The sequence below is a fragment of the Mixophyes fleayi genome, chromosome 12, assembly GCF_038048845.1.
Source record: "Mixophyes fleayi isolate aMixFle1 chromosome 12, aMixFle1.hap1, whole genome shotgun sequence".
Taxonomy (NCBI): domain Eukaryota; kingdom Metazoa; phylum Chordata; class Amphibia; order Anura; family Limnodynastidae; genus Mixophyes; species Mixophyes fleayi.
Genome location: NC_134413.1, coordinates 44567163 through 44586802, shown reverse-complemented (window position 1 = coordinate 44586802; position 19640 = coordinate 44567163). Strand labels below are relative to the sequence as shown.

Sequence of the window (19640 nt, the reverse complement as noted above, 5' to 3'; positions counted from 1 at the left end):
AGAACTATGTGCCCTTAACAGACAGGTAGGCTTATTTAGGCTGACTAGATGGATATGTTGGTGCTTGCATGACATTAATATATTTATGTATGTATTGTTCTGTGTACTGTTTTAACTGCAGTGTACTTTTATTCCACTATATGTTTCTTAATTTTGTTATTTTTCCCTCCACTTCAAAATAGGTATCTACAAAAACAGGGCTTGACCCTTCTGGTGTGTGGCATGCATGGGGCATGGCCTGCCTCAAGTCTGATAATTTGTTTGGAGCAAGGGAGAAATTCAGCAGGTGTATAAAAGCTCCTTTAGATCTGAACCAAAAGAATATTGGATCTAAGCTTCTGGAAGATGTTGTTCAACACCTGGAATCTGCAGCCAAACCCATTTTATTGGTGGTAAGGCATCAGCTCTTGGGACTATGAATAATTATTTAGAGCAAGTGACTAATCAGGGCTTTACTTGCCACATAGGCAAACTTAACTTGTGCCTATGGTAGCACTATTCAGAGATCAACATAAATATTTTCTAAGTTATTCTTTAGCTAAGCTGCATGTGTGCGGGCAAACTAGTAGTTCAGTCATAGCTTTACAAACGTAATCTACTGACCAAATTTGGACATGCCTATAAACGATGCAGTTAATTTCTAATGGATTATTCCCTGATGTCGATCATTTCTAGTCCATGAACATACAGATAATGAGCCAATTTGCTGATATTTGAGAATGTGTGACCAGCTTATTAAAGTCTGCACTAGTTCGTGTATACAAACAACTCTTCGCTTGTGTGTCTCGGCATAAACCATTTTCCTGAGCAGGACATTTTCTTTTTCTTGCAGAAAGATGATGAATATTTTGCCACTTTGAAAGAACTTAAAGTTACCCTGAAAGCACGATGCATTTGGTATGAAATGATGCCTGAGGGAAAATTTCAAAATAACACCTCTTACCAGGAGTGCCTATATTATCTGCACACCTATGGCACGAATCTGGGAATTATACAGTTTTATATGAGACATGACCTCATGCGAGATGCGTTGTTGCATTTATTAAACAAGGTAATATGGGATCAATGTTCATTTTTCGCAGCTTTTGATAAGTCTTATGTACAAGCATCAACATTTATTGTCTCATTCATTCTGTTGGGTGACACTGGACCATTAGTCAGTCTTTGCTCCTCCCTGCTCTTTATCCCTATCCTGCATTTTTTATTACTGTGCCAACAGGGAAAGGTGCTTGTTTTAGTGGTGCTTATGCAGCTTATATATTTATATATTGTAAGTTGTTTTATTTTTTGTTTTGTTTTTGTTTGTTTTTTATTTACTACTTTTACTGTCTGTGACTCAGTCAGCCATGCTGGGCTAACTGAGAACCGGAACCACCTGAGGAGCCAGTTGTGGTGCCAATTACTGTCCCTCCTGACGTGGAACTTGCCTCCTGGGAACCCTTTTAATGTTGACACAGGTAGTGAATGGGGGCCTGTGCTGCCATCGGGTAGCCAGAGACAGCGCGCTGGAGTAGCAGCTTGGTAAGTGCTCCCCCTTTCTAGTGCTGGTAAGGAGGGAAGATACGCAAGACGTGGTCAGCTTTCTGGTAAGGCCTAGAAGCTCATGGGCCCACATAATAGCCTATCAACGGAGCATAATTTGATTGATAAGGGGTTCATACCTGTTGTAGCAGACATTGTCTGTGTGCTGGGCCCTGGGAGGAGGAAAGGTAGAGTACACAAAAAGCATAGCGCTTCCTAATTAAATATAGTAGGTTGGGAATGCTTTGTGAATTAATGTTAAATATCAACATTCTCTTCCTAAACCGCTGTCGGTGCAGTCTTCACTTTCCTTTTTCTGATTATTTAGTCTGTATCCGTGTTTTCTTCTCTCTACTTTACATGTTATGACTGACAAAGGAAATAATTCCAGGCCCAAAAATGGGGACGCTTCATTGGTATCTTTTTACACATGTGAAGTGATAGCAAAATTTCTTAAGTAGTCAGTGATCAGATAAGGTATATCAGGTGGGGTGTAGTATACAGTCATGGCCAAAATTTTTGAGAATGACGAAAGTATTGGTTTTCACAAAGTTTTGTGCTGCAGTGTTTTTAGACCTTTTTGTCAGATGTTGCTATGGTATACTGAAGTAAAATCACAAGCATTTCTTAAGTGTCAAAGGCTTTTATTGGCAATTACATTAAGTTTACGCAAAGAGTTAATATTTGCAATGTTAACCCTTCTTTTTGAAGACCTCTGCAATTCACCTTGGCATGCTGTCAGTTAACTTCTGGGCCACATACTGGTTGATGGCTGCCCATTCTTGCCTAATCAATGCTCGGAGTTTGTCAGAATTTGTGGGTTTTTGTTCGTCCACCCGCCTCTTGGGGATTGACCACAAGTTCTCAATTGGATTAAGGTCTGAGGAGTTTCCTAGCCATGGACCCAAAAATTCAATATTTTGATCCCCGAGCCACTTGGAGCACCTTGCCATGAGGCAAAAGTGATAACTATCATGCTGGAAAAGGCATTATTTGTCACTAAACTGTTGTTGGATGGTTGGGAGAAGTTGCTCTTGGAGGATGTTTTGCTACCATTCTTTACTCATGGCTCTGTTCTTAGGCAAAATTGTGAGTGAGCCCACTCTCTTGGCTGAGAAGCAACCCCACACATGAATGGTCTCAGGATGCTTTACTGTTGGCGTGACACAGGACTGATGGTAGCGCTCACCTTTTCTTCACCGGACAAACGTTTTTCCAGATGCCCCAAACAATCTGAAAGGGGATTCATCAGAGAAAATGACTTTGCGCCAGTCCTCGGCAGTCCAATCCCTGTACCTTTTGCATAATATCAGTCTGTCCCTGATGTTTTTCCTGGAGAGAAGTGGTTTATTTGCCGGCCTTCTTGACACATGGCCATCCTCCAAAAGTCTTTGCCTCATTGTGCGTGCAGATGCACTCACACCTGCCTGCTGCCATTCTTGAGCAAGCTCTGCATTGGTGGTGCCCGGATCCCGCAGCTGAATCAACGTTTGGAGACCGTCCAGGCACTTGCTGGACATTCTTGGGCGCCCTGAAGCCTTCTTCACAACTATTGAACCTCTCTCCTTGAAGTTCTTGATGATCCGATAAATGCTTGATTTAGGTGCAATCTTACTAGCAGCAATAGCCTTGCCTGTGAAGCCCTTTTTGTGGAAAGCAATGATAATTGCACGTGTTTCCTGCAGGTAATTATGGTTAACCGAGGAAGAACAATGATTTCAAGCACCACCCTCCTTTTAAAGCTTCCAGTCTGTTCTAACTCAATCAGCATGACAGAGTGATGTCCAGCCTTGTCCTCTTCAACACTCTCACCTGTGTTAACGAGAGAATCACTGACCTGATCTCAGCTGGTCCTTTTCTGGCAGGGCTGAAATGCAGTGGAAATGTTGTTTTTGGGATAAAGTTCATTGTCATGGCAAAAAGGGACTTTGAAATTAATTGCAATTCATCTGATCACTCCATGACATTCTGGAGTATATGCAAATTGCCATTATAAAAACTAAGGCAGCAGACTTTGTGAAAAATAATATTTGTGTCATTCTCAAAACTTTTGGCCATGACTGCTCTGAGTTTATCAAGACAAATCATCTATTTATAATGTTTCAGTCACGTAGACATTTTAGCACCGCGCAAGCGTGAAACACAAAATCCAGCATCAGTAAATATTACAAAGAACAAAGAAAGATATACAAGGCCTGTGAAACTGGACATAACTGTTACAAATCATAGTTGCAATTCTTGCATATTCTTGAAACTTGTTAATAGAAGTAGAGACTATTGTGACTTGCAAAGATGTAGGCCTGAGCAATATTTTTCTCAACAAGCCAAGTTATCTCTTTCAAGTCCCCTCTTATTGTTAAAAAAAAAAAATCACAACTAACCTACCTCACCAAGAATGATTGACCCCAATGACAAACCTTATGTCACAATTTAGGAATCCTAATGTATTCCCAAACCATGGGGTCAAAAGATACATTAGTGATGCTATACGGTTATCAATCATATATACCTATCCTCTGTCCCTTTCTCACTTTTCAATCTGACCCTCACATCTAATATCTACACACTCCTGCTTAGCTATTGCAATTGAAGCAAATTTGATTAATCAGTAATATGTCTATATATGTGAGCTACAATTAATCATTAAACATCTTAAATCTGTACTATAATCAGTTCATTATAAGCATTTCTTGTTTCTATTACTAATCTAGCTATTGTCGCATAATTCTGTTTTAAACTAGGAAGGTAGGAGACAGACAAAGGTAAAAAGCAATTATGATTAGGATAAAACTGCCAATACTCAACATATCTGACATTAGGGCGCCCTAACCTTAAACCATTCATGACATTCATTGGTTTTAGCATAGCTATTTGCAAATGTGAAAACAAAAAGTTCATTTGGAATTCTTTAGTAGTTTCTTTATCAGCAAAATTCCCAGTTCCACTAGTATGAAACAAACAATTATTATTAGTACATGAGTCAATGATTGCAAAATACCTGTAAACCATCCTTCAATACCCTTAAACCAATTAGCAGGTTTAACCATGACAACCAGTCTAATGCCTCTAAATCATACTCTGGATCATCATGGTTTGTTTGTTTTTTCCTAAACTCGTCTTTTAATCTGGGGATTTCGCAATATGGGCAGCAATAGGATCACAAAACTTATTTGGAATATATGAACAGCATGTGGGGCCTATTATTTAGCACATGCCCCTTTGAGCTGCTGTAAGATAATAAAGTACCAGTTGATGTTGTCTAAGTACCTTAACATGAAAACGCAAAAGTGTTAGTCTGAATTTCCAGAATATTTAGGATCTGGTCTTATCAAATAATTTGGTCAGATCCTTTACGTTGTGTACATTTTTAACAGATCCCTAAAAATGCTCAATGAATAACCCGAATATACCAAACGGGGATAATCAACTAGATCATGGGCTTGTCTTTCTACCACAAACCAAGGAGCATGCATACATCCTAAAAATGACCAGAGGCTTTCCAGCCCTTGTTAACACTTAGCTCCTCTGGCGACACAGGGATAGCTAGAAAAGGCATTATTTGCGATGAAATAGGAGAGTGAGTGCATAACAAACAGTTAGAAAATGTTCCTGTCTCTGCAAGTATATATTGCATTTGAACAAGACTATTGTCCCATTCTAGACCCAGACACAAATGCAAGGTTAACATTAGCAACAGGAAATACATCATTACTCCCCTTATTAATTTTCATGTAATGTGACGTGTGGATTCAGCTATCTTATCTAGCCACCTTGACAGAAATTGATCTGATCAGGAGAATTTGACATGACCCCTCAGATGGAGGATCCACTCCCTTTCTTGAGTCTTTCCCCATACACACCCAGTCACCTGGTTGGAGGTTATGCGTCTCATCAGATAAGTTGGGATTTGGAATAGAAGCATATACCCTTTAGCATATTTGAGTTAGTTCCTGTTGCAATCGTATCACTTATTGAGTCAAAACTGCAAGTTCATGCTGCAATTGCTGAGGAAATTAACATCCTTTCCTAGCAAGGGTTCCAAAAATTATCCCATAAGGAGTTAAACCGTGCTTTTTACTAGGACTATTATTGCAAAGAGAGCTAATGGAAGGTATTCTAACCAGTTTTTTCACCAGAGTTTCAGCCATTAACTTCTGCAATTTTAGCTTGATAGTACCATTTATTCTCTTTCTTACCACTGCTTTGTGGGTGGTAGGGGATGTGGAGAGCCTGAGAGATGCCTAGATCTGCTAATATGTGTCCCAATACTACTACAGTGAAATGTGTTCCTCTCTCACTTTGTATTACCTCTGGTACACCATATCTGCAAACTACTTCTGACATCAGTTTCTTTTCTACGGTTCTGGTATTTGCTATCCTACAGGCCCAGGTTTTGGCCAACTGGAGAAGAGGCCCACGCGCACACCAATACCTACTCATACCCTGCAATCTTAGGTAGTTGTGTAAAATCAATTTATAATCGTTGAAATTGATCATGTGCTCTAGGCATGGTTTTAGCAGGCACTGGGACAGTTTTGCCAGGATTATGCAAAGCACATATTGTACATCTTGCAGTATAAGCCTGTACTGTCTAGGTGAAGCCTGGTGCTATCCAGTACTTGTCTAAGGTATTTACCATCATGTCCCTTAAACTGGGTGCCTCACCATGCAAGATCTGGGCCATCACTGGGTAGAGTAAACAGAACAATTTTCCCATTCTGTCTTCTCTTTTACAGATGCCTGTTTCTGCATCTGCTTTTGTATGTCAAACTCATATGTCTCAACTGTCACAGTATATTCACTGTACAGGGCTTCAAGGCTGCTTCCTTGACTGCCTAGTTCTTCTGCAAGTGCATTCCCTCTAGAATATTTTCTCAGGTGTGTCCCTATCTTCACCACAGCCACCTGCCTAGGTAACTGCAGAGCTGCAAATAGCGACTGAATGTAATCAGGATGTTTGATTGGTTTCCCAGAGACCCCATAAAGTCCCTGCTATTTCAGATAGGGGGCCATAGTCGTGCTATACACCGAACTTGATTTGGGATGTCTGACAACATGAGATACCTGAATGATTAACTGGTATGCTAGTATAATGTCTGTAACTTTATAAGTGTGACTGCTTCAACTACAGTTTGCACAAAAGAGAGAGAGAGAGCCCATCTGATTCCAAATGTAAGGAATGATATCTTAATGGCTTTTTTGTTTGCTTCCGTGTTCCTGGGTCAGCACCCTTTGAGCATGACCTGAATTTCCATAGCAAGAATGTAAATGGCTTGCTATAGTCCAGAAGTGCAAATGCAGGAGCACAGATAATAGCCCATTAAGTCTTAAGTTTTTTCCTCTAAAACACAGTAGTCATTACTCAGCATTACTCCATTAAGTTATTCTAGTGTCTACTTATGTTTGCTGTGGCTGTGGACCAAAACACATTGCAACCTTCTATTCATTAGGAGTTGAATACAATTAGATTAGCATTTACTCATTAGGGATTACAATAATGCTACTTTCTCTTTCCACCACTGGGGGACACTGCGATACATTGGGGTATAGTAGTGGGTATGGGAGTTCAGGCACTAAAACTTCTATGGTTTTTACTCCCCTCCTCTACTATGCCCCTCCTCTCCTGGAGACCTCAAGTTTTTTTTAGTGCCTTAGGAGTCAGGTCATTGGGGTATAGGCTCCTGCCTATACCCAGCTTAGTTAGATATTTGACACATTTTTATTTTATTTTTATCTTAAGGCGCCAGCGGGGATCGATCCCAAGACCCAGAGGGGGTGAATAGTCCTGGACTTGCTTCACTCCGATCCCCGCATAAGGTAAGATCAGGCTCGGTTTCGCTCCTTTCGCCCCTTCTCCCGAACCCGGAGTGGTACTCCCAGGGGCCAGCCTCCAGCCCCTAGAGGAGGGAGCAGTAGAGGCAGGGGCGTTTCCAGTAGAGGAGCTTAACGCCCTAGCGATAAGCCCTCTGTATGACTTCCACGCCCCCACTCAGGTATCCGGAGTGGGGGCACGACTGCTTTGCTTCAGGCATCAGTGGTGGTCAGCCACGACGGACGCTTGGACGCGGGGGGTCGTGTCAAAAGGATACATTATAGACCTACACCATCCTCCTCCAGCCAGGTTCCTGTCGTCTCCGGTACCTGCTTGCCCTCTAAGACGTCAAGCACTTCTGAAGGCGGTAATAAAGCTTCAGGGGGCGGGCGTAATTGTTCCGGTTCCAATGCAGGAAAGAGGTCAGGGGTTTTACTCCACTCTTTTCCTGGTACCAAAACCGGACGGAACTTTTACTGACAAGATGTGCTTTAACTGCAAACTTTCAGCTTTAATTTGAGGGGATTTACATCCAAATCAGGTGAACAGTGTAGGAATTACAACGGTTTCTATATGTGCCTCCCACTTTTTAAGGGACCAAAAGTAATGGGACAAACTAAATAATCCTACATCAAACATTCACTTTTTAGTACTTTGTTGCAAATCCTTTGCAGTCAATTACAGCCTGAAGTCTGGAAGGCATAGAAATCACCAGACGCTGGGTTTTATCCCTGGTGATCCTCTGGAAGGTCTCTACTGCAAATGTCTTCAGTTCCTGCTTGTTCTTGGGGCATTTTCCCTTCAGTTTTGTCTTCATCAAGTGAAATGCATGCTCAATCGGATTCAGGTCAGGTGATTGACTTGGCCATTGCATAACATTCCACTTTTTAGCCTTAAAAAAAACTCTTTGGTTGCTTTTGCAGTATGCTTCGGGTCATTGTCCATCTGCACTGTGAAGCGCCGTCCAATGAGTTCTGAAGCATTTGACTGAATATGAGCAGATAATATTGCCCGAAACACTTCAGAATTCATCCTGCTGCTTTTGTCAGCAGTCACATCATCAATAAATACAAGGGAACCAGTTCCATTGGCAGCCATACATGCCCACGCCATGACACTACCACCACCATGCTTCACTCGTGAGGTGGTATGTTTTGGATCATGAGCCTTTCCTTCTCCATACTCTTCTCTTCCCATCACTCTGGTACAAGTTGATCTTTGTCTCATCTGTCCATAGGATGTTGTTCCAGAACTGTAATGGCTTTTTTAGATGTTGTTTGCCAAACTCTGATCTGGTATTCCTGTTTTTGTGGCTCACAAATGGTTTACATCTTGTGGGTGAACCCTCTGTATTCACTCTTGTGAAGTCTTCTCTTGATTGTTGACTTTGACACATATACACCTACCTCCTGGAGAGTGTTCTTGATTTGGCCAACTGTTGTGAAGGGTTTTTCTTCACCAGGGAAAAAATTCTTCCGTCATTCACCACAGTTGTTTTCCGTGGTCTTCCGGGTCTTTTGGTGTTGCTGAGCTCTCCTGTGCGATCTTTCTTTTTAAGAATGTTCCAAACAGTTGATATGGCCACACCTAATGTTTTTGCTATCTCTCTGATGGGTTTGTTTTGATTTTTCAGCCTAATGATGGCTTGCTTCACTGATAGTGACAGCTCTTTGGATCTCATATTGAGAGTCAACAGCAACAGATTCCAAATGCAAATGTCACACCTAGAATCAACTCCAGACCTTTTACCTGCTTAATTGATGATGAAATAACGAGGGAATAGCCCACACATTTTGTGGGGTAATATCTGCACAAACAACCAGTATAGATAGGAGATGGCTGCCAAAAACGGGGACACTGTAAAGGGGGGGGACCCCTCCCCCTGGTTGTATTATAGAGAACCACAAGAAAAGACTTGGGGTTATCCCCAGGCGCCTGTAGTAATGGGACAATCAAGGAATATGTATTAGATGTTTAATGTGATCAAAACCTGATTGCAGAGATGAAATAAAGATGTGTATTGCATCTCACAATGTTGAAATCACACTGTTAATAAAACAACAAGCACATATCAATCATGCTGACATATGAAATGCTGAATGGAAACCCATTCTGCTCAGTAAGATTTGTTGGCAGCAATGGTTGCAAAGTCCAATGTACTGGTGCAGTCACCATAAAAACAAGGACCCAAACAATTGTGGGTGATGAGTCACATGTGCTGCATAGAGTTTCTGTGCTGATTGCAAAATAAACAGTCAAATAGTAAAATGGATATGAAAGTCAATTTACAATGATATTGTGATAGCAGCTCCGGTACATCACAGGAGGGGAAAAGAGATGGTAGACTCACCCCGCTCCTAGAGGATCCACTTCTCAGATGTCCGTTCGGGGAAGCCGCTGTAGAAGTCTTATTCCACGCTGCTTAGCATCCAGCTGCAATTTTACACTCTCAAGCCGGCTGCACGGACCGGACACACAACACCGCATGCGCATGTGCGAACCACAGACTTTCACTTTGGCAGCTGGATGCTAAGCAGCGTGGAATAAGACTTCTACAGCGGCTTCCCCGAACGGACATCTGAGAAGTGGATCCTCTAGGAGCGGGGTAACATAGTTGATGAGGTTGAAAAAAGACACCAGTCCATCAAGTTCAACCTATTTTGGATCTCCTGCGATCCTGCACTTATATTTGAAATTAATCCAGAGTAGGCAACCGCCCATCTGTTTCAATTTTGAAAAATCCCCCCAGACTCAATATTGCAATCCAATTTTTACCCTATATCCACTACTATCCTTTATTTTAAATTAACGGTCGTATCCCTGGATACACCTTTCCACTAAAAATTTGTCTAACCCTTTCTTAAACATATCTATTGAATCTGCCATCACAACCTTCCCTGGCAATGAATTCCATATCTTGACTGCCCTTACTGTAAAGAACCCCTTCTTTTGCTGGTTGTGAAATTTCCTCTCCTCTAACCTTAGGGGATGACCACGTGTCCTGTGTATGGTCCTTGGGGTAAAAAGTTCCCATGAAAGCTCTCTGTATTGACCCCTAATGTATTTGTACATAGTAATCATATCTCCCCTTAGACGCCTCTTTTCTAAAGTAAACATGCCTAAACTGGCTAACCTTTCCTCATAACTTAATGACTCCATACCCTTTATCAATTTTGTCGCCCTTCTCTGAACCCTTTCTAGTTCCAAATTATCTTTTTTATAGAGTGGTGCCCAGAACTGTACTGCATATTCAAGATGAGGTCTTACCAACGATTTATACAGTGGCAAAATTACACTGTCTTCCCTTGCATCTATGCCCCTTTTTATGCATACCAATACTTTGTTTGCCCTTGCAGCTGCTGCTTGACATTGAGCACTATTGCTAAGTCTACTGTCTACGAGCACTCCTAAATCCTTTTCCATTATAGATTCTCCCAAATTAATTCCATTTAATTTATAGATTGCGTTCTTGTTTTTGATCCCTGAATGCATAACCTTACATTTATCTGTGTTAAACCTCATATTCCATTTAGCCGCCCAATCCTCCAGTTTATTTAAGTCCCTCTGTAGAGAAGCTACATCTTGCTCTGATTTTATTACCTTACAGAGTTTAGTGTCATCTGCAAAAATAGAAACTTTACTCTCTAAACCATCACCAAGGTCATTAATAAATATATTAAAAAGGAGTGGTCCCAGCATGGAACCTTGAGGTACTCCACTTAAGACCTTTGACCAATTAGAAAATGTTCCATTTATCACAACTCTCTGTTCCCTATTCTCTAACCAGTTTTCGATCCAAGTACAAATTTTGATTTCTAGACCCAGTTCTCTTATTTTGTAAACCAACCTCTTGTGTGGCACTGTATCAAAGGCCTTTGCAAAATCTAAGTAGACCACATCTACTGTCCTGCCCTGGTCTAAGTTCCCACTAACTTCCTCGTAGAAACTAATTAGATTAGTTTGACATGACCTATCCCTCACAAATCCATGTTGATTCCCACTAATAATTTTATTGCGTACCAAGTAATCCTGAATACTGTCCCTTAAAATACCTTCCAGTAGTTTCCCCACTATTGATGTCAGGCTTACAGGTCTATAATTCTCTGGTTGTGATCTCGTCCCCTTTTTAAACAACGGCACCATATCTGCTATTCGCCAATCCCTTGGTACTGAGCCTGATGAGATTGAATCTCTGAAAATTAAGAATAGCGGTCTAGCTATTTCCGAGTTTAACTCCATAAGGATCCTTGGGTGTATGCCATCTGGACCTGGAGCTTTATTTATCTTAATATTCTTCAGTTGCCTTTGGACTTCTTCCTCTGACAAACAAGTATTAATTAATGGCATGGTTTCATTTCCATTTTTATGTATTACTCCTGCCATTTGTTCCTCTCTGGTAAATACTGAAGAAAAGAACGTGTTTAATATCTCTGCTTTTTCCTTAGTATCATTTATCAATTCACCCATCTCACTTCTTAGGGGTCCTATATTATCTTTTTTAATCCTTTTGCCATTTATATACTTAAAAAACTTTTTGGGGTTTGTCTTACTTTCTTTTGCAACGTGCCTTTCATTTTCTAATTTAGCCAATCTAATTTCCTTTTTGCATGTTTTATTACATTCCTTGTACCTATGGAAGGACTCCTCTGACCCTTCAGACTTAAACAATGTAAATGCACGCTTCTTCCTTTGCATTTCTTCCCTTACCTTTTTATTTAGCCACATTGGTTTAGACTTAATTCTTTTACATTTATTTCCCATAGGAATGAACTTATACGTGTATGTTTCCAACAACATTTTAAAGACAGCCCACATTTCTTCTGTATTTTTTCCTTCAAAGGCTTTGTCCCAGTCTATGCTCTTTATAGACTCCTTTAGCATATTAAAATTTGCCTTTTTAAAGTTTAAAGTCCTAGTTGATCCCTTATACTGTTGTTTCTGGAAACTAATTTCAAATGAGACCATATTATGATCACTGTTTCCCAAGTGCTCCTTTACTTGAATATTTGATATTACGTCTACATTGTTTGTCATTACTAGGTCCAGTATAGTCCGGTTCCTAGTTGGTTCCTCAACTAATTGGGACATGTAATGGTCTTTTAGCGTGCTCAGAAACCTATTTCCCCTAGCTGTACTGCAGGTCTCAGTACTCCAATCAATGTCCGGATAATTAAAATCCCCCATAATTAAAATTTGACCTAGTTGTGTAGCCTTTTCAATTTGCTGTAGAAGTTGGGCTTCCTCAATCGTACTAATATCTGGCGGTTTATAGCATATCCCTATCAGAAACTTCTCTGAACTTTTTCCTCTGCTGGATATTTCCACCCACAATGCCTCTATATTATCACCAATATTCTCGTATATAACTTCCTGAATACTTGGTTTTAATTCTGGCTTAATATAAAGACATACTCCTCCTCCCCTTTTATTTACCCTATCCCTCCTGAAGAGAGAATAGCCTTCCAAGTGGACTGCCCAGTCATGTGTATCATCCCACCAGGTCTCAGTAATACCTATAATATCATACTGCTCAATTATTGCTACTAGTTCTAACTCCCCCATTTTACCTGTCAGGCTTCTTGCATTTACAAGCATACACTTAAGTCTATTGCCTCCCTTAGGTATTTCTTTTTGCTTTAAAAAGGGCCGCTCCTTATCGGCTATGCTTCCCTTTCCCCCCTCTCCACCCCCTTTACTCTTGTTAAATTCCTACTTACTACTCTCAATGTCTATCCCATAAATACTTGCTTGCCCCTCCCCCCCGGAGCCTAGTTTAAAATCTCCTCCAACCTTCTAACCATCCTCTCCCCTAGCACTGCAGCCCCCTCCTCATTCAGGTGCAATCCATCACGACAATAAAGATGGCAACTGACTGAGAAATCAGCCCAGTGCTCTAAGAATCCAAAACCCTCCTTCCTACACCAATCTTTTAGCCACGCATTAACCTCCCTAATCTCCCGCTGCCTCCCTGGACTAGCGCGTGGCACAGGTAGTCTTTCCGAAAATACTACCTTGGATGTCCTTGCCTTAAGTTTGCGACCTATGTCCCTGAAATCATTCTTTAGGACACCCCTTCTTCCTCTAACTCGGTCATTGGTGCCAACATGCACCAAAACCGCTGGGTCATTCCCAGCCCCTTCCAACAATCTGTCCACCCGATCCGCAATATGCCGAGCCCGAGCACCCGGGAGACAACACACTGTTCGGCATGCACAGTCCCGGTAACAGATTGCCCTATCTACCTTCCTAATAATTGAATCCCCTACCACCACAATCTGCCTGGGTCCCTGAGTAACTTTGGTCCCCTCTGTGCTGGAGAGACCATTCCCCTGGTTGCTAGAGGAAGCAGTGTCATCCAACTCTACCAATTCTGAACTGCCTTCCACAGTATCTTCATCCAATCTGGCAAATCTGCTGGGATTGCCTAGCTCAGAACTGGCCTGCCTCTTCCTCCCTCTGCTACCCCTAGTAACTGTTACCCAGCTGCCTACCTGTGCATCCTACTCTGTCTCTGCTCCACCCTGCTCAGATAACGCAACAACAGTGAGCTGTAAACTCTGCTCCAGGTTGGCAATGTCTCTCAATGTTGCAATGATCTGCTTTAGATCAGTTACCTGGGCTTCCAAAGAGACCAATTGCTCACATTTCTCACAGAGGTATAAACCTTGGAACACTTGCTCCAAGTGTGCATACATATGACAAGATATGCATTGAGTGAGATCATCAAGCCTGCTACTACTCATCTTATTATGGCTAACCTAACTTCTTATAGCCTACAGTGAACTTTAGTACTAGCCTTTCCTAGCCACTTACCAGATTAAACCCCTTCCTGGATTCAACTCCTTACTGGAACCAACTCCACACTTTAAACAAAAACAGCACTTGAAATCAAAAAAGCAGTGAAATCACAAGTCTACCATCTCTTTTCCCCTCCTGTGATGTACCGGAGCTGCTATCACAATATCATTGTACATTGACTTTCATATCCATTTTACTATTTGACTGTTTATTGTGCAATCAGCACGGAAACTCTATGCAGCACATGTGACTCATCACCCACAATTGTTTAGGGCCTTGTTTTTATGGTGACTGCACCAGTACATTGGACTTTGCAACCATTGCTGCCAACAAATCTTACTGAGCAGAATGGGTTTCCATTCAGCATTTCATATGTCAGCATGATTGATATGTGCTTGTTGTTTTATTATCAGTGTGATTTCAACATTGTGAGATGCAATACACATCTTTATTTCATCTCTGCGATCAGGTTTTGATCACATTAAACATCTAATACATATTCCTTGATTGTCCCATTACTACAGGCGCCTGGGGATAACCCCAAGTCTTTTCTTGTGGTTCTCTATAATAGCCCACACATGTCCATGAAATAGGTTTTGAGTCGATTGTCCCATTACTTTTGGTCCCTTAAAAAGTGTGAGGCACATATAGAAACCATTGTAATTCCTACACCGTTTACCTGATTTGGATGTATATACCCTCAAATTAAAGCTGAAAGTCTGCAGTTAAAGCACATCTTGTTAGTTTCATTTCAAATTATAGTGGTGTACAGAGCCCAAAATATGAGAATTGTGTCGATGTCCCAATATTTATGGACTTGACTGTATATGTGTGTGTGTGTGTGTGTTTGATATATTGTGTGTGTATACAGTATGTATATAATATGATCATTCATTAAACTAGTTACCTGAAACACAACATAATGCTAGTCATAATATTTTACCTTCTGTCTGGGTCCTTAATTTTTCTATGGCTCTTGACACACTTTCCCCTGCAGAATTTCAAATTTTACACATTTTCTTATTTTCCGATAATTCAGTCCTGCTTCATACTTGCATCTCCACATGTATTTCGACTTTACAGATCTTTTTGCTTTCCTGTGCCGCCTCAAACAATCTCTTGGGGTTTGGTCTTGATACCCCTTTTGTTCTTGTCACATTACAACTTGCAACATCCTTGTTTTTCCATTCACACATGCCAATTCCTTTCATTAAATCTGCCAATTGGTGTCTAGATGTTATATTTCTTAGGGTTGAATTATGTGTATTTGACTATGACTGTTCCCTTGTTGCAAAGCTCATTCTGCACATTTGTTCTTTCATCTCATCCAATTCTAGTTCATATTCCAATCTTTCAGCAGTTTCAAGCCACTGATTACGCATGGGTTTCTGTTTTTCCAGATCTTTATTCTGTATATATTTCATGTGACCCTTCTCATGTCTCCTAATTTATATGGATCCATCCCTTTTTGCGAAAGGGGGGCTCCTGCCCTTTCAAATCATTTGTCCATTCCCTTCAGAACCGCTCGCCAGCTAGTGTACGCATTATATCTATGGCACTCTGAGAGGTTCTTGTCTAAGGGGTGGCTATCTGTGATCCCCATAGTTGATAACTTTTGACTATACATATCTGGGATCTAAGGGATCCTCTGAAATTATACTGTGAGCTGGTAATTTCACTTGTCAAAATATGTATCCACCTCCACCTTATATCCTTTGTCAGTGGCACGAAATGACAGCAATGTGGTATAAAAACAACATACCCTATTTGTTATGGCTCAAAGGGAGTAATCTGATGCCAAATTTCAGTTAAATAGATTTTAGAGTCTGAGCGTTTTTCTAATAGTATATGTACTTCCTACAACTCGAACAGTCTTCAGTGTACATTCTGCCAAGAAGTTAGTATTTTGTAATATTTACTCCCAGTTTCTAGTCAAATCTGTTTATAGTGGCTTAAAGTGACAGCAAATACACACATAAATTTCTGTGCCTGTTTTATGATTTTCCCTACTACTCCACCAATGTAGTAATACCTTTCTGACCATTTATCCTGTTACTTCACAAATGTAATTCTGACAGGTCACAAAGTATTTAAATCTTTCTATAGAAATAAGCTAGGTGCCCCTTTCTTGCTCTCACTCCAGTGGAATATGCCAAGACTATTGTAAAATGTATTATCAGGGCAACTAATGACAGATGCTTCAGTCTATTTCTTTCCACTTAAAATCAGTCTCACATATATGACTAGAATTCATGATGACAGACAAATATATAACAATCTCCGGACTCCATGCACCTGCTGGGTCACAGCGAATAAATGCAAGGGCCTCTGACCAGACTCATGGGGCTGCTTTTCAGAGGGCAGGAAAGGCGATGGTCATTGGCCAAATGGAGAGAGGGTGGGAGGGAATATGTTTGGAGATGAGGTTGTAGATGTAGGGAGAAGTGGAGTCTCGCTGTCCTTCCTCTCTTGGGTGTCCAGTTGTTTTTCTGCCATCTCCTCCTGGATGTCCTTACACTTTCTCATACTTGACATGGCAAAAATGATCTCATTGTCTTTCCTCCATCAAGTCTCCTCCCCTCCCAACCTCTCTATCACTGTTGACAGCACCACTATCTCCTCTGTTCCCCATCTCCGCTGCCTGGGTGTCATTTTGGACTTCTTCCTCTCCTTCACCCCACACATTCAATCTCTTGTCCAATTCTGTCGCTTCCAGCTCCTCAGCATCGTATCAGACCTTTCCTCTCCTAGGATGCCACCAAAACTCTTATCCACTCACTGATCATTTCTCATCTCGACTACTGCAACCTTCTATTTACTGGCCTCCCCCGCTCCCATCTCGCTCTTTTTCAAGTATTAATGATCGATTATAATTTAATGTTCTAATACAATTGGAACATAATATTCAGATAATATCTAGATGGGTGCACCATTTTAGAACATACACTTCCTTTCCTTCTTCTCTTACATGACCAACCCTTTCTGCTATTTAAACTTCATTCTGTGCAGTAATCACTCCCAGAGTGTCAGGTCTTGCCTGCTTTAGATTTCCCTGCTGTTGCTGCAGTTTAATCATTACTGTATACCGACTTCATTTTGCCTCTTATTTTGAACCTATCACCCTGACTGTCTTGTGTCTCGTTTCGAACCTGTTCATGTGACCTCGACCTTCAGCTTGTTACTGGCTCTGCCTTTTCCTACTGATTTGGTGCCTTCCTCCTGACATCATTCTCCAGCTAGTCACGCCAGGTGACAGATAAAGCGCCGCGAAATGCAGGCTCCTGGCCGTTCTTGGTGAAGACTGGGGGGCTTGTTAGACTCCATGCCTCAGTTTGAACTGTGACGCTGTGTATGGCAGGCACATAGTATCCTCTGTGCATACTTTTGCAACGTTTTCTTTACAGATTTATTGATTTAGCTGTAGTTTTGGCTGGAATGTGTTGTGCACTGCAAAACTGTCCACAGCTAGTTCGGAGCTATTGCTAGGTAGATAGCAAATCACCCCCCATAAAAATGGAATGATTGAAACCATCTGAGGACCTATTACAATGTTAGCAGATAGCTCTAGAGATTAACACTTTATCCCTATATGCGTTTGCCTTATGAGGGAGAGCACATATTAGATTATACTTGAACTGAGCCTGCAATTAGATCGTTGGTTAAGAATATTCAGACAAGGTGCAAAGAATTTATAGCCATCTCTACCTATACTTATAAAATGATTGAATCTCTAATCTGGTTTATTAGGAGCCACCAATATATTTGAATTCATAGAGCATTAGACCTTTATAGGAGACCTTATAGGTGAAGACAGCAGTTTTAAATTCACTTTTCGTTTAAGCACTTACACCTGGTTATTGTATTGCACTCATTTTACATTATATTTAACTATATTTAATAAAAGTTAGGTTTAAATTAAAAGATGCTCCTTCTGATTAAATATAACTAAAACTTAGAGTTGACTGTGCACCTATGTTAGTGAACTTTTTTTCTTTTCTCTTGTCATTTTGAATAAGTTTAAGGTTGCACCCCCGATATATATAAATATAAAATTAAAAATATATAAAGTGCAAAAGTATCTAAAAAAATAAATTAGAATAGAGGGGTTATCAACGCTTGGCAATTGGTGCGACAGCTCTTTTTCTCTCACATCATTCTCCAGCAAGTCAAGTCAGATGACGGATAAAGGGCCGAGACATGGCGGTTCTTGGTGAAGACCGGGGGGCTTGTTAGACTCCTTGTCTCAATTTGAACTGTGACACTGTGTAGGGCAGGCACATAGTGTCCTCGGCGCATACTTTTGCAACATTTTCTTTACAGATTTATTGATTTAGCTGTAGTTTTGGCTGGAATGTGTTGCACACCGCAATTCTGTGAACTAACCCACATTAGGGGCAGCTTTTGGACATCACCAGGGTCCAGTGTGCCCCCAAGAGGATGAAGGTAAAAACATGATGGTTATACTTGCATAAAATCATTTTCTCTGAATCCATTGGGGGGGGTCATGAGCATTTGCACTCTTGTTCTCCTGTTAAAAGTTTACTAAAGTTAAATGTTTTTTTTTACCCCGGGAAAGACTTGTATTTTTCTCTTGTTTTTGTTTCTCTCTGGTTCTGTCTTGTGGGGCTTCCTGTAGGAAGGGAATATAGGAGAGGGAGGTGCAAAATCTTATTAAGTATTTTAAAGCGCCAAACTCCTAGAGCACCGTCTATACCCCATGGTCCAATGTCCGTCAATGAATTCAGAGAAAAGGATTTAATAGTAAGTATAGAAATCCCATTTCTAACTGGGGTTTTCATTTAAAGTACAAACCTGTATTTCTTCCAGTTGCACAGCTTACATTCAGGAATGAGTAACAAACTTGCAATTGATGTATATATTTTATATTGCTTATATAATAATAATTTGTGACTTAACATACAACAAAGACATTGTAGATTGACAGCCACAGTAAAAATCCTAACTGACTCCATCTCTCTTCTTAGGTAATGGTGATGCTCTTAGTAATCTATTTATTTCACTGTATTAACTTACCATTTATGCAGGAATGTCCAGGAGATATTTTCATTGAAGGCATTTTTGTGCCAAGCTATGAAAGCGGGAAGTTGCAAATACTTGAAGATATGTTAGAATCCATAGACCAGAGTCTGGAAAGTTGGAGCATCTACCTCATTAATGCCTGCAAACACCTCCAGGAGAAGAATTACTACAATATATTATATGAACTTCAGCAGTTTATGAAAGTAAGTTTGTCTGTGTTCAGCCATCAATTTTTCTGAACTTCTTAATGGGTTTACAATACAAAGTTTGATATGTAGATTATCAGTAAACACACATTTTTCTCGTAGGAAGGCCACCTTTCCTACAAGTCAAGCATGTGTTTGGAAATTAATACAATAGATATTTTTTTATTTTATTTTGCACTTTTCTGCTTAAGCAGGTTTCATGCTTTTTCTTTAAGTTAAGTGTTGTCCACCACAACAGATTTTATCTCTACAGACACTAACCA

At 40.6% G+C, this 19640-nt stretch overlaps 1 protein-coding gene across 6 annotated transcripts in view; it reads left to right on the top strand.

Moving 5' to 3' along the window:
• Positions 1-19640, top strand: part of ZFYVE26 (zinc finger FYVE-type containing 26) — a 229724-nt gene that overhangs the window by 180099 nt on the left and 29985 nt on the right. For all 6 annotated transcript variants that reach the window (XR_012680192.1, XM_075192465.1, XM_075192463.1 and 3 more), the window contains 3 exons: positions 183-392; positions 833-1051; positions 19177-19374. Coding sequence is in view for 5 of the 6 variants with exons in the window: in XM_075192465.1 (XP_075048566.1) it covers positions 183-392; positions 833-1051; positions 19177-19374 (627 nt within the window). In the remaining variant the exon portion in view is untranslated. The remainder of the gene's footprint in view (positions 1-182; positions 393-832; positions 1052-19176; positions 19375-19640) is intronic.